Here is a 13,532-nt window from a genome sequence, read left to right on the forward strand (position 1 = left end):
TCTGGTGCACCCCCCACTTTTTTTTTGGCCAGAAAAATGTCCTAGGGGAAGAAAGTTTTTCTGTCATGAACTACCCTTGCCGCTTCCCTTTCCCTAGAAGGGAAAGAAAACAGATCACTTCTAATTTCTTCCGAGATAGTATCCCCCTTGAGTTGGGATTTATTTAAAATGCAAACATACTTCTTTCTGAACCAGCACCAACACCGTATTTCTAAATATAAACGTTTATTGAGCATCTGAAGTGCGCTTGGGGGAAAAATGCCGAGGGGAACATGGAATAGTTGGTGCACAACAGAAACGGGGAGACTGCAACCCAAACAAAGTTTAACAGAATCTCACAGCTCTCCATGGAGCCCCACTTCCCCTAACGGGAGGGAGCGGCCAGGCCAGTGGGCAGACAGTAGCCCGAGGCTCACACGTGAAGGCACAGCCACCTGTGCGGCCAGGAGGACTGTCTGGTGAGGCCCCCTGGTTTCCCCAAAGCAAAGTTTTTCGGTTATTTCTTTAATATTTGATCACCTTAAAACAAGGGCAGACCAAGGAGCTTGCGTCAGAGCAGCAGGAACAGAGTAGCTTCCCTGAGGGCCCGGCTTCCAGCTCTAGCCCCTCATGTCTGGTTTGGGCCTGGGGATGCGCTCTGCGGAAACCACGTGAGACACCGTTAACCTCGGTTCCCTAAGCTGGTGGCACGGCTGGAACACTGGTCCACGGCTGCCTTCCGTCTCCTAGCATGTGAGCACCATCTCCACGCTGGCAGGCAGCGAGCGTGACAGGCCTGCACAGCAAGAGCCGCCATGAAGCCTCATCTGAGGTAAGAAAGTGAAGTTTGTTCCCTTCCCAGGAACCCCGCTTCCAACCCAGCCGCAGTCTGAGGGCGTGAGGCCTCCCCGTGTGCCCGTGTCCCATCAGCTGGTCCGTACCAGAGGCGGGTCTGTCATAAATGCCGACGAAGTCTTTCATGAGCCGTACTTCATGAAGAGTTCAGTCTAGGTTTTACGTTCTGTCCCCTGTGCTGAGGCCACTCTGCGCTGCCGCCTCAGCACCCCCGGGCTCGTGTGCCCCAAGCAGGCTTGCAGCCCCAGAGAGGCTCTGGCAGCGAGAAGGTTCGGATCCCTGCCCCCGGCACAGCTACGCGTGAGGCCTCCTCTTTCCTTTGGCTGGAAAGCAAGCCGAGGCTTCAGAATCTGTTTTAACTCAGACAGCAGGGGGCACGTGGGCCGTGGGGACCAGAAAACAGCCACCGGCTGGGTAGCCTGAGCCAAGCCAGACCATCGTGTGAGCGGAGCTGTCCGATCCTTTGTCAGCTCAGTGGCCGACACCCTCACGTGAACAGTGGAATAAGGCGGGGAAGGCGGACCGTGCAGACTTCCAACGGCAGGTCGGTCCAAGGCTGGCAACGTGCCGTCGTATCCATGCCTGTGGTTCATGCAAAACCGGGGAGTTTTCTTCTATGAATGGTGGCTAGAGTCAGGTGCAGCGTGAGGACAGCATGTCACTGGCTGCTGGAGGACACTGCCGGGTCTGGGTCATCCCCCGGCACAGGTGTGCAGTGCAGCACGGCCACGTGTAAGGTGCACTCACCTGGCCCAAGGCAGGACATCCCTCTGCTTGTAACGAGGTGGAGGATTTGGACCGTCTGTCTGCAGAAGGCAGAAAACCGCCCCACCTGGCGAGGCGCTGCAGGAATGAGGAGCCCCCAGGGACGCTGGTGGCAGCCCGTGCTATCGGAAACTCCCGACATGGATGGAAAGAGAAGCTTCTGGTGCGCGGGGCCGGCTGGGTATCTTGGCACCGGAGAAAAGGTCACTGCTTGGCACACGAAGGGCTTCTTGGCTGCAGGAGACACAAGAGGCTGTCACTGACTCAGCCATGGACACCAGAGGCCTCACCAGGTTGAGGGATGTGGATTGACTCCCCTCAAGTTAGAACAGGCCCCAGCAATGTGCGTGTGGACCTCTGGCAGGTATTCCCAGACTGTTCAGCTGGAGGACCTCAATTCATGCAGCCCCCTTCCACCCTGTGACAGGAGAGTGGGTGCCCACGCCCTGTCCACATAGGGAGTCAGACGTTCCCAGTCCGCTGGGTCAAAATGTCCACAGCAAGATACACCTTTACCTTGAGAGATAGAGCGCGAGGATGGGACAGGGATGGAGACAGAATCTCTGGCAGACTCTCCGCTGAGTGCAGAGCCCAACATGGGGCTCGATTTCCTGACCCTGACACTATAACCCGAGCCAAAACCAAGAGTCCGATGCTCGACTGAGCCACTCAGGTGCCCTGAACCTTTTGAATCGAAATGTAGCATTCACAGAGGCGCACATCTGGAACGTCCAGCCCCACGCATCAGTACAGCTGTGCTTGCCCGGGGGACATTCCCTCCCCCTCGGCCCGTTCCTGTGTGTGCTTTTCTCCGGCCCCACTGGACACTGAGGCAGCCGAGAGTGTGCGGAGGCAAGGAGGGGCTGGGTCAGGTCGCTGCACTACACCAGCAAGAAGGACCCCTGTCCCCGCATCAGAAGCTGACTGAGGACCAAGATTTCAGGAGACCGGGGGCGGGGCCCTGGAGTGGCTGGCATGGGGTCACGTGGATATAGGGGTGAGAGCCAGGTCCAGACACGTGACTAATCCAGTTCAAAGGACTGACAGAGGTAGAATGTTCTGGCAGATTCTGGGAGGTGTTCTGTGGCCCACGGCCAGGGGAGAGACAGCTGGGCTATGTGCCGAAAAGGAAGGAGGGAACAGAAGGATGGAGCACGAGGAGTGGGGTGCAGGGTCCATGTGCTGAGCAGGGCAGTGGCCTGTGGAGGACCCCTGGCTGGACGAGGGCAGACAGAGGAGAGAGTGGCTGGAGCACGAGTGATCTCGAGTGCTCATTCGTTCAGATGATGGAGAAGGGCGAGGGGCTGAGAAGGTAGCAGGGAGGAAGCGGACCAGCAGGGCGAGCTCCTGAGACCGGGGTTGGGGGGTGCTTCACCCTGTGTTCTGCCTAGGTTCCCAGAAAGCCCGGTTAGGGGGTGATGTAAAGAATAGGTGTGGGCAGCAGACAAGAAGCCCCCAGGCTGCATGTCTTTCCAGTGCAGTCTGGAAAGCAGCGCTCCAAGCCCCATCAAGGGCACTCCGCCCGGGAGCGCCGACGTCTGGGGGCCGCCAGGGGAAGGTGCTGCGGGCATGAGAGGGCCGGGATGGTACCTTTTCTTTCCCAGAGTGAGCTGCTTCTGTGTTTCCTTTCCCAGGTCATCTCTGACTGTACTGAAATCTTCGTCATCCTCAACCAGGAGATTCTGCATTTCAAAATAATTAATGAACAATGTTTTCAGACACTTAAGGTGTACGTAAAAAAGACTTCAACATATGGCCATCCGAATTCACCTAAATAGCGGACACCAAGCATCCCAGGGCTGGGGACTAGCTCAGCAAATGGCACGAAGAGCTGGCACGGGGACTCTTGTGCCAGCCCTCAGACCTCTGCCTCTGGCCACCAAGGCTCCATGGAGACCTGGCACAGGGACATGCCTGTTGGATCACGTGCACTCCTGCCCGCTAGTACAGCTGCTCTTCTAGAAATCCTGTCACCACGTCCCCCCACATATCTCCACAGCTGCCCCGTCTGCCCGGTCTGCTAACTCCCAGCCTCCGCAGACACAGGCTGCCCATGGTCTCCTGAGGGGCTGCGGTCAGTTTCCTATACCGACGTCCTTCCCCAGGAACACTGGCCACCCCCAGGCTGGCCTCAGTGAGCAGCGCTCTAGGAAGGACTCCGGGGCTTGGCCGTCCCAGTGTGTTTCGGCTTCCTGGCTCCTGACCGCCTCCCTCGGGTGCATCTGGCAGAGGTAACCCGCTCCAGCGCCATCAAACTCCCAGGCCAACAGCAGGAGTGGGCGCCATCTGGCGATGAGGAAGTCCCGTACCTGGCGCGTCTGGACCCCCGGGCCACACACCTGCGCCGCTCTGAGGACCTGGGTGTCTGTCTCGCTACTGCTGTGCCTTTTCATACTTTGTAGTGTTTCACAGTTCTTAGAAAGCACAGCACACTACAGCTACTGGAATACGAATGTACTGTCTTAGTCACCGAGCGACCGTGGGAGCATCCTGCTGCGTCCACGCGCAGCTCTCAGGTGAGAAAAACGGAGCAGACGCGGGGACCTCTCTGTCCCAGTACACGGTGCTCGGGACGCATGTATCTGAATCAGCCGCTGGTCCTCCACCACCCCTGGAGGGGGGCACTGCTGCACCGGGCCTCGCCTGGACTTGAGCACTACCTGGGGGCATGACCCTCTGTGACCCTTAGCATTGCACGGGGTTTTCCAGTCCCTGGAAGTGACCCTGTGACTTCGTTTCAGCATTAAATGATGGGCGCTGTCTCTGCGCTGACACATGGAGCTCTGATGTATCGATGTCAACCGCTGGCTTCCGTGCCACCACATCCACACTTTCTTCATTTTCTCTGTCCCCTTCCTGGGGTCACTCTTCTTTCCAGTCGATGCTATTACAGCTAGTGTCTCAGGGAACCCTCTGCACGTCCCCTCCCTGCACGTGCCAGGGCTGCCCGGCTGACCGATGTGGGTGCCACGCCCGCAGCACTCCCTGCGGTCTCTGCAGAAGAACAGTCTAGGAAGGATGGCTTTAGGCCTTCGTTTCAGAATCCCCCTTATCTCTCCCTCAGTGTGTGTTCACTTCTCTTCGGGGGGGAGAAGGCACAACGGTGGACGAAGCGGGGCTTACGGGAATGCTTATTCCTTGATGTGAAAGTATCGATTAGCAACTCAATCCTTAAGTTAATATCAGTAAATTAATTCTTAAGGATTAAAGTTATTAATTCTTAATATAAAAATATTTCTATGTGACAAAGGAGGTTTGTCCACAGTAGGTGAGGATGGCTCTGTCCCCTTTTGTAACAGACACCAGATTAAAGACGGGAAGCCAGGGACCTAATTACACGGTGCAGAAACAGTGGGAATTTAATATGCCGATGCTCGCGCAGGATGGAAAACAAAAGAACTCAGAGCAAACTAGGCATGGAAGGAAACGTCTTTCCCTGATGCTGGGACCGACCCCAAACCTACAACAACGCACTTCATGTTAAAACTTCCGCAAAAGCATTTTCATGCAAGGCCAACCCAAGATTAAGATTGTGATACTGAGGTTCTACTGGCCTCACGAAAGGAGTGGTTGGTCTGGCTTGCCCTCTTATTTCTGTTCTCTGAAACAATGTAGGGAAAAGGCACTATTTGAGCCTTGAAGATTTGATACAACTTCTCTCTCAAGGCACTGATAGGGGAGCCTGGGTGCCTGAGTGGGTTAAACCTCTGCCTTCAGCTCGGGTCATGATCTCAGGGTCCTGAGATCAAGCCCTGCATCAGGCTCTCTGCTCAGCGGGGAGCCTGCTTCCCCCCTCCTTCTCTGCCTACTTGAGATCTCTGTCAAATAAATAAATAAAATTTTAAAAAAGTCACCGATCCTGGTGTTTTACTTAAATGGTAAATTTGCTGTTAAATAACTTGCCTTAATACCAATCGTGTCTCCATCTTTCAAATAATAAGGTGCCCCCTGCAAATTATCTTGCTTTTTCTTCTTTTTCCTCTTGGTAAGTTGCTGGTTCTACAGAAAAAGCAAGCATCTTGAATAAAGAAAATTCACATTCTTAGCAAATTCCCCGTCTGTGAGAAACGGCAGTTAACCTATTCACTACACCAGGAAGGCCCAGTCTCCCGAGAAAGCCTGCAACTTTACCCAGCTCGATATCGGAAGCCACTCAAACTTTTCCGGGAAGTACTTGGCAATTTCAATTTTCTCCACGGGCAGAGAGCAGAAGTAGGCGACCTGCTGCCGCAGGGAGCTGGCCGTCCAGCCGCGGGCGGTGTCCCACACCAGGTCCACGCAGGGAGTGTAGGCCCTCTCGCCAGGGAGGCGCATCTGCGTCCTCAGCACCACGTCATGGGGGCTGCAGCAGAAGAGGAGCGGAAGGACAAGGTCGCAGGAACCATGGGGCAGGGGCAGTGATGGGCAAAGCTTTTCCTTGACCCTCTGGTTTTCAGAAGGACAGATCTTCTTTCCTCAAACCCTCTAACCCTCTTCTCTGCTTTGCTTTCCTTTCACTCTGACGCTGCCTGAGCTGGGGGAAGCTCCCATCGTGGGCCCCCACGCGGTGGCGTCTCCTGGGAGGTGGCAGGGAAGGAGCCCACAATGAGGGCCGCAGCTGTGCCCCAGAAGAGGCGGATTTCGGAACCAGAAGTTGGCAGGACAAAGCTCCGTTAGCTCAGCGCGGGGAGGGCAGCAAGGAGTGAGTGAGGGCTTAGCGGCTCACAGGACAGGAGGCTCTGGCTGGAAGGTGGGGAGGGAGACGAGAAAGCATGTATGTGTGTCTAGGCTGGGCACACCGCGTGTGATTTTACATGCTGGGTTTCAGTTCTATTTTGGTTATAGGGGAGCTTTTACCAAAAGAAGAAAGGAACCACCGGAGGCGTGGGCCTGGGGAAAGAGCAGGCCTGGCCGGGCCGGGGTGGCAGAGGCTTCCCAAGAAGGGGAGAGAGGGAGAGGAGAGCGCTCCGGAGGCTGCGCAAGGATGGGGGCGCCCCAAGCAGGTCTTCACTGCTTACGACAAACGTGACAGTGGGTCAGTGTTGTTATTTCAGAAGGCTTCACAGATTAGACTTTTTCCTAAGACCCCTTTACAAAAACATGCAAAATAACATGATTTCACACACTCCCAAAACACAAATGGCTTACAAATGATAAGCCTTTGAGAAAAATGCCTGCTTTTGCTACCGATCAGAGCACTGAAGCAAATGAGACAAGACAACCACTTCTCACTGATCAATTTAGCAAACACTTAAATGAAGAAAATATCCAGTGCTGGTGTGAGGGGGCAGGGAGCGCTACTCATGGGCACTGCCTGTGCGAACGTGCATGGGAAGGACTTACCTGGAAAGGAACTGAATGGTTTTAAGAAGTTTAAGATGTTCATACCAGTTTGACCCAGAAATCCCCCTCCAGGTCACTACTCTTGGTCAATACGTTTGGCAGTGAGAATGCACGTTCATAAAAGCCATGGGGCTAAGTGAAGGTGAGACACGCAGAAGCAGAGTCCCCGCTACTATCCAGCAGCGGGAACGGCATTCGTCACATCACGCAGAACCACCTCACCCTTCAGTGATGCCGACAGAAGGTCTTAAAAAAGATTTTCTTATCGTGATAAAAGAAATAGGAAGGTTTGATTACAGACCCCACTGGGGTATTTCTTTAGTCAATAATTAATCATTGGCTCTGACACAGGCATGGTTGTGGGTACTGGGGGTAGAGCAGTAACCGCAAAGCTCACATCACAGTGGTGGGAGCCAAGTCCCCCATGAGGGTCTCCTAAGTCAGGGTGTGAAGGTGATGAAGGAGGGGAAAGAGGTGGTGACAGGTGCTGACAAAAGACTGTCCCAGGGCATGGATGAGGGCTGGGAAGGAGCATCCTGTTCGCTCTCGGAGATCACTATGGAGTCAACATGCATTTGTGACTCACTGTTTTCATGGGAAGACGAGTTCCCAGTTCCAGACACCAGAAACACAAACGCATTTGTAGAAGACAGTCTGGTTTAAATTGCCAGGCTGCTCAAGCAGTGGGGAAAAACCCTTTACTATTGAGCACACTATTAAGGTTTTCAAGAAATTACCCACCAGGACAAGTCAAGCACGCAGAATTGGATGACTTACCCCAAATTTTCTTCTTTCTCAAGGGGCTCTAAGCAGATCTCAGTTTTCCTTCCCAGTTTGTATTCCCTGATAAAAGAAATGAAACAAAATAACAGTGAGTGACATACTTAATTTTTTAGATCTTTTGGGGAAAAACACGAAGCTTTCTTTTTAAGCAAAAGTTACAGTGAATAAGAATATTCAAAATCTGAGAGATGACTATGAATGAGTAGATGCCGACAAGCTGGGGGAGATGGACAGACCTTGGCATGTGCTGAGTCGCAAAGAGAAAATCTGAACAGAGCAGTTACAGTAAGAGAACTAAGTAAGTAATAAAACACCTTGAACAAAGGAAAGTCCAGGACCAGATGGCTTCACTGGTGAATTCTAACAAACATTCTTCCCCAGCTCTTCCAGAAAGCTAAAGAGCTATTACAAGGCCAGCACTACCCTGATACCAAAACCAGACAAGAAAAAGTTACAGACCAATACCCTGGCTGAATACAGATGTAAAAATGCTCAACAAAATATCCGCAAACCAAATCCCAACTCCTCCACCTCGATCAAGTGGGATTTGTTCCAGGGACACAAGGGTGGTTCAGTGTCTGCAAATCAAAAATGTGATACAGTCAAGTGAAGTCATCATCTCAACAGATGAAGGAAAAGCATTTAACAAAATTCTACATTCTTTCATGACAACCTCACTTGACAAACCGGTAGAAGAAACCTAACCGGACACAGTAAAGGCCAGACACGAGAACCGCTGGCAACTCATCCACCGACGGCTGCGCGTCCGCACGCCTGTCTCCGCCGCGGGGAGAAGGTGCCCGCTTGCGCCACTCTGACCCGACGCTCCACTGGAAGTCTTGCCCAGAGCCATTAGACAAGGAAAAGAAAGAAAAGGCGTAAAATCAGAAAGGGTAAAGTACAGCTGCCTCTACTTACAGATGCCATGCTATTCCATGTAGAAAACCCTGAACACCAAAGAACTAAATAAATTCAGTGAAGTTGCAGGATACAAAGTCAAGATATGAGAACCACTTAGCATTTTATACACTAATAGTGAACTATCAGAAAGACAAGAAAACAGTTCCATTTATAAGAGCATCAAAAAGAATAAAATATGCAGAAATAAATTTAACCCAGGAAGTGAAAGATCTATATGCTGTAGAACATTGATGAACGACACTAAAGACATACGGAAATGGAAAGATATGCCATGCTGCTGAACTGGAATGTTGCTAAAATGTCCCCATTATCCAGAGTGATCTGCAGATTCAATGCAATCTCTATCAAAATTCCAATGGCATTTTCCACTGAAATAGGAAACCAATCTGAAAGTTTGTATGGAACCACAAGAGATCCCAAAGATCTGAAGCAATCTTGAGAAAGTAGAACAAAGCTGGAGAACAATCATCTTTCTTGATTTCAGACTGCAGAAATCAAAACAGTATGGCACTGGCATAAAATCAGACACAAAGATCAGTGGAAAAGAACAGAGAGCTCAGAAATAACCCCATGCACATACGGCCAATGAATTTACAACAAAGGAGCCAAGAGCACAGAACAGGGAAAGGACAGTCTTGGTCTCTCCAGCAGATGGTGCTGGATAACTGGTCAGCCACGTGTGACAGACCGCGGCTGGACGGCTATCTCACGTCATATCCTAAAATCGACTTAAACGGATTAAAAGACTAGACTGTAAGGGCCAAGCCACAAAACTCTTAGAAGAAAACACAGGGTAAGCTCCTTCACACTGGCCCTGGCAATGATTTTTTCATTTGAAACCAAAGAAAAAGACAAGAAAAGCAAAAATAAGCAAGAGGGACTGCATCAAATTAAAAAGCTTTTGCACAGCAAAGGAAACCATCAACAAAATGAAAATGTGACCTAGGAAATGGGTGAAGAAATTAGCAAATCATGTATGTCATAGAGGGTTAATAACCCACACAGCTCAAGAATTAAAAAAACAAACAAACCTGTAAATACTATTAAAAAAATGGGCAGAGGAACTGACATTTTTCTCCAGAAGATCTACAGATGGCCCCCAGTACATGAAAAGGTGCTGACCGTCACTCATCCTCAAAGAAGTGCGACTCACAAGCACAGGGAGAGACGTCCTCCCACTCGTCACAACGGCTAGCACCGAAAAGGCGAGGACAGTGTTGGCGGGGGATGTGGAGGAATCGGGAACCCTTGTGCTCTGCCGGTGGGAATGTGAACTGGTAAAGCCAATTTTTTGGAGGTTCCTCAAAAAATTAAAAATAGAACAACCCATATGATCTGGCACTTCTGGGCTTGTATCCGAACGAAATGAAAACAATCTCGGAAGTGCTATCCTCGCTCCCACGTTCACAGCCGCACTATTCACAGCAGCCAAGATATGGAAACGACCCAAGCGTCCGTCAATGGAAGGATGGACGGGCAGGGAGGTGGGGTACACGTGTATGCAACAGAGTATCAGGAGGACATCCTGTTACTTGTGACAACAAGGATGACCTTGAGGGCATTAGGCTAATAGTGAAGTTAAGTGGGACAGTTAAGTGTGGTATCGCATACATGCGGATTCTAAAAAGGCCAAAAGCATAGGAACTGTACATGGCCGTCTCTAAGGGCTGCAAGGGGCGGAGGGGGAAGAGATGTTGGTCAGAGATGCCCAACTTCCAGTTCAAGATCCGTAAGTTCAGAGCCTCTCATGTCCAGCACCGTGCTTACAGTTCACTGTAACACAGACTGGAAAGTTCTTTAGAGAGTAGATCCTGAATGTTCTTACCACAAAAAAGAAATGCTAATTATGTGACACGTGCAGGGTTGGCTAACGCCAGGGCGACAATCATTTTCAACGTACGCAGCGCCATGTATCAGTGATATCCCAACAAAGCCTGAAAAACTCAATATTCTGTTCATGGTACCTGAAGCACAGTAAACACACAGGGAGCTACATTTATGCCTAATATGGAAAAGTAAAGCCCCAGAGTGTCGATGGAAAGCGTCACCCAGCTGCCAGCAGGCTGCCTGACCCCCCAAGCCCCCCGGCCCTCATGGCGGCGGCGAGGGAAGACGGCGATTCCGCTGAGGAACCTACTTGAGCTGCTGCTGGTTGGCACGTAAAAGCCTGCTGGGGCGCTGGCCTTCCATGGTCCAGGCTCTGAGGAAGGCTGGGGAGGGGATGACCAACTCCGAGGAGGGGGACAAGGTCATGGCCTAGAAAGAAAACAGACATTTCTCCAATGGTTTGAAAAAGTGCTTCAAACAGATACATTGCTTTAGGAAGACACAGACACTACACAGTGACATCTGAGGGAAGAGTGCCTCGAGGAAGGATAAACCCTATTTAAAAAAAAAAAAAACAAACCACAGGGTATCTCTAAAATGAAATCCATCCAGTCACTTCTGTCTTCCTCTTGCAGGAAGCCAGCTTGAGGGATGAGTGAATTTTCCAATGAGCCAAAAGCTCCTTTTAAATATTTCAGGAAGTGAAACTTAGAAATTCATTTCAATGTGAGTATAACTCGCCAAAGCTCTAATGAAAGCCAGGGGTTCACCTTCTGCTGTCTTCAGTGCCAATATAGTTCTTCAAGGTTGGCTGTCAGTGGAATGTTCCAGAATCTTTGGATGCAGCTGCTAGGCCTAAACTTCTGTACTCATTTAGCAGGCTGACAGCTATTTATAGATTGAGACCGTAATATATAAAACAGCCAGTACTCAATTTTTATCTAAAAACAGCAACTCTGTATTTCTTTTGAGAAAAAGAAATGTTCTCATGGCAGTAAGAGGAAGGTTATTTCAGATGCTGCATGCACACAGGAAAATCCAGGACGGACGGCAGGTACTCGCGTTGTGGGCCTGACAACAGCAGGAATTTCCAAAGCGTTCTGTGCTGTGCTCAGCCCAGCCTTTCCGTCCGGACCCAACACTCTGTCTACAGAGTGTGAGTGTGTAAGAAAAGGATGCAGTATCTAGTTAGACATTCTAGGACACATGTTGTAACAGACATTTAACACAAGGACCACAATGATACAAGAACAATGTAAATAAAGGGGTAAAGTGAATGCTTCACAGATGATCCAACACATGTTTCCCTAAGAAACCAAAATGAACATAAGCCGCAAGTCACTGAGGAGAAATTCAAATGAAAGCGCACAGCATGCCCGTCCGAGTGGGGACACATGACAGCCACAGGGCGAGTGGCAGAAACACACACCAGGGCCGTGTGAGCCGAGCGCACGAGTGCCTGCTGGGTACTTACCACTGAACGTGGCCTACAACACATGCCCTATCAGAAAGACTGTAAGTGAGGGAAAAGGAAATAGAAGAAGGTATTAATATCTCACTGGAAGAAGCCGAGCCACCACTCCCGCGCCACAGGAAGAAGCCTGACCTGGGCCTTGAGCTCTGCCACAGTGGTGTCTTCGGAGATCTCCAGGTCCCCCAGGAAGCGGAGGGAAACCTCCCCATGCGGGTCGCCAGGAGCATCTACAGAGGACAGAGCCAGACGTCAGAAGGGAGCCTGGACTGCGTCTACTTCCTATTTCTGAAACACACACCATGTTTTGGTATCGCTGATAGCTTTAGTACCAGCTCCCTTCGAGAAACGGGTCCCTGGTGACTTTGGAGGGGAGGAAGCCATGCCTGGGGCGTCAGCCGGCAGGACCATGCCATGGGCACCATGTCCTGGTGTTCTCACTGCAATGGGCTCGAGGAATTTCACATTTGTGCTGTCTGCCTACATTCTTCTTCTCTACATGTGCTCCTTCCTCAGAGAGGCCTTTGCTGGTAGGATGTGGAGTATTCCTAATCTGTCTCCCCCAAAGAACGTCATTCTCCAGTGAGGGCAGGCTGTCTATCATCTTTGTCTGTCCAGTGCCCGGGTGGCTGCCACACAGTGAACGGCCACGAGAGGTTTATTGACTAAAAGATCTTTGACAGTAAAAAGGACTTTCTACATGTATTTTTAAGAAGGTGAAAACAAAATGTTCTCTTATCTGAAGTTCTATATATCAATGGTGGTAACTAAATTTAAAATTTGGAATAACTTCACTCATGTTTGCTCTGTTGATTGCTGGGCACATTGCTAATACACACTAAGAAGTCTGATTAAGTAGGTCAAACGAAAGACCCTCTTCCTGCGTCGTTCTTTTGTCTTAAGGACACCATGAGCTGGCACCACTAGGAAGATACTTTTAGGCAACTCAGGAATGAAAAAATATTTCCCAGATATTGTGATCTAGAAGGACTATCAAAAAATGAACTGTTTCCTTTACTTTTATGGAGAAAGACACAGCTTTTTAAGGTTGTATCCAGTTCTATATGTAACTATTCTATTACCAAAACATTTTTAGAGTTAGTACCTATCTAATGTAACCCAAACAAAAAAACTTAATACTGATTTCATAGGTAATTCAGTATGAAGTATTTTATTGCTCTATACATATAACCCTAACTTCGCAGTAAGGAGATAAAAATGTGACTCACTTACGTTGATTTCAGTACTGAGGCTTAAAAGGTAAAAAGAAATATTAAGTGTGTAATACTCCAAGGCACTAAAGAAGGCTAAATAAGTAAGACCTAATAAACAGAAAAAACATAAAGAATTGGTCCTACCATATTCTCTTTAGTTACAAAGGAAATTAATTTTTTTTTAAAAGATTTTATTAGAGAGCGTGAGCGAGCACAAGCAGGGGGAATGGCAGGCAGAGAGAGAAAGAGAGAGAGGGAGAAGCAGGCTCCCCACTGAGCAGGGAGCCTGATGCGGGACTCGATCCCAGGACCCTGAGACTATGACCTGAGCTAAAGGCAGACACTTAACTGACTGAGCCACCCGGGCACCCTGTGTTTTCTTTATAATGAAGCAC

At 50.1% G+C, this 13,532-nt stretch overlaps 1 protein-coding gene across 8 annotated transcripts in view; it reads right to left on the reverse strand.

Annotated features, from left to right (window-relative positions):
- Positions 1 to 208: 208 nt before the first annotated feature.
- USP40 (ubiquitin specific peptidase 40) overlaps positions 209 to 13,532 on the reverse strand; it is a 76,800-nt gene continuing 63,476 nt past the window's right edge. For 6 of the 8 annotated variants that reach the window (XM_059393751.1, XM_059393750.1, XM_059393752.1 and 3 more), the window contains 7 exons: positions 12,059 to 12,153; positions 10,763 to 10,881; positions 7,699 to 7,764; positions 5,731 to 5,941; positions 5,503 to 5,598; positions 3,190 to 3,281; positions 209 to 1,833 (listed from right to left, as the gene is read on the reverse strand). In XM_059393751.1, the coding sequence (XP_059249734.1) occupies positions 1,722 to 1,833; positions 3,190 to 3,281; positions 5,503 to 5,598; positions 5,731 to 5,941; positions 7,699 to 7,764; positions 10,763 to 10,881; positions 12,059 to 12,153 (791 nt within the window). In that variant the 3' untranslated portion in view covers positions 209 to 1,721. Of the gene's footprint in view, positions 1,834 to 3,189; positions 3,282 to 5,502; positions 5,599 to 5,730; positions 5,942 to 7,698; positions 7,765 to 10,762; positions 10,882 to 11,926; positions 11,966 to 12,058; positions 12,154 to 13,532 lie in introns of those variants that run through there. The other 2 variants (XM_059393757.1, XM_059393755.1) reach the window with 2 other exon arrangements.

Source organism: Mustela nigripes, chromosome 3 (assembly GCF_022355385.1).
Source record: "Mustela nigripes isolate SB6536 chromosome 3, MUSNIG.SB6536, whole genome shotgun sequence".
NCBI lineage: Eukaryota > Metazoa > Chordata > Mammalia > Carnivora > Mustelidae > Mustela > Mustela nigripes.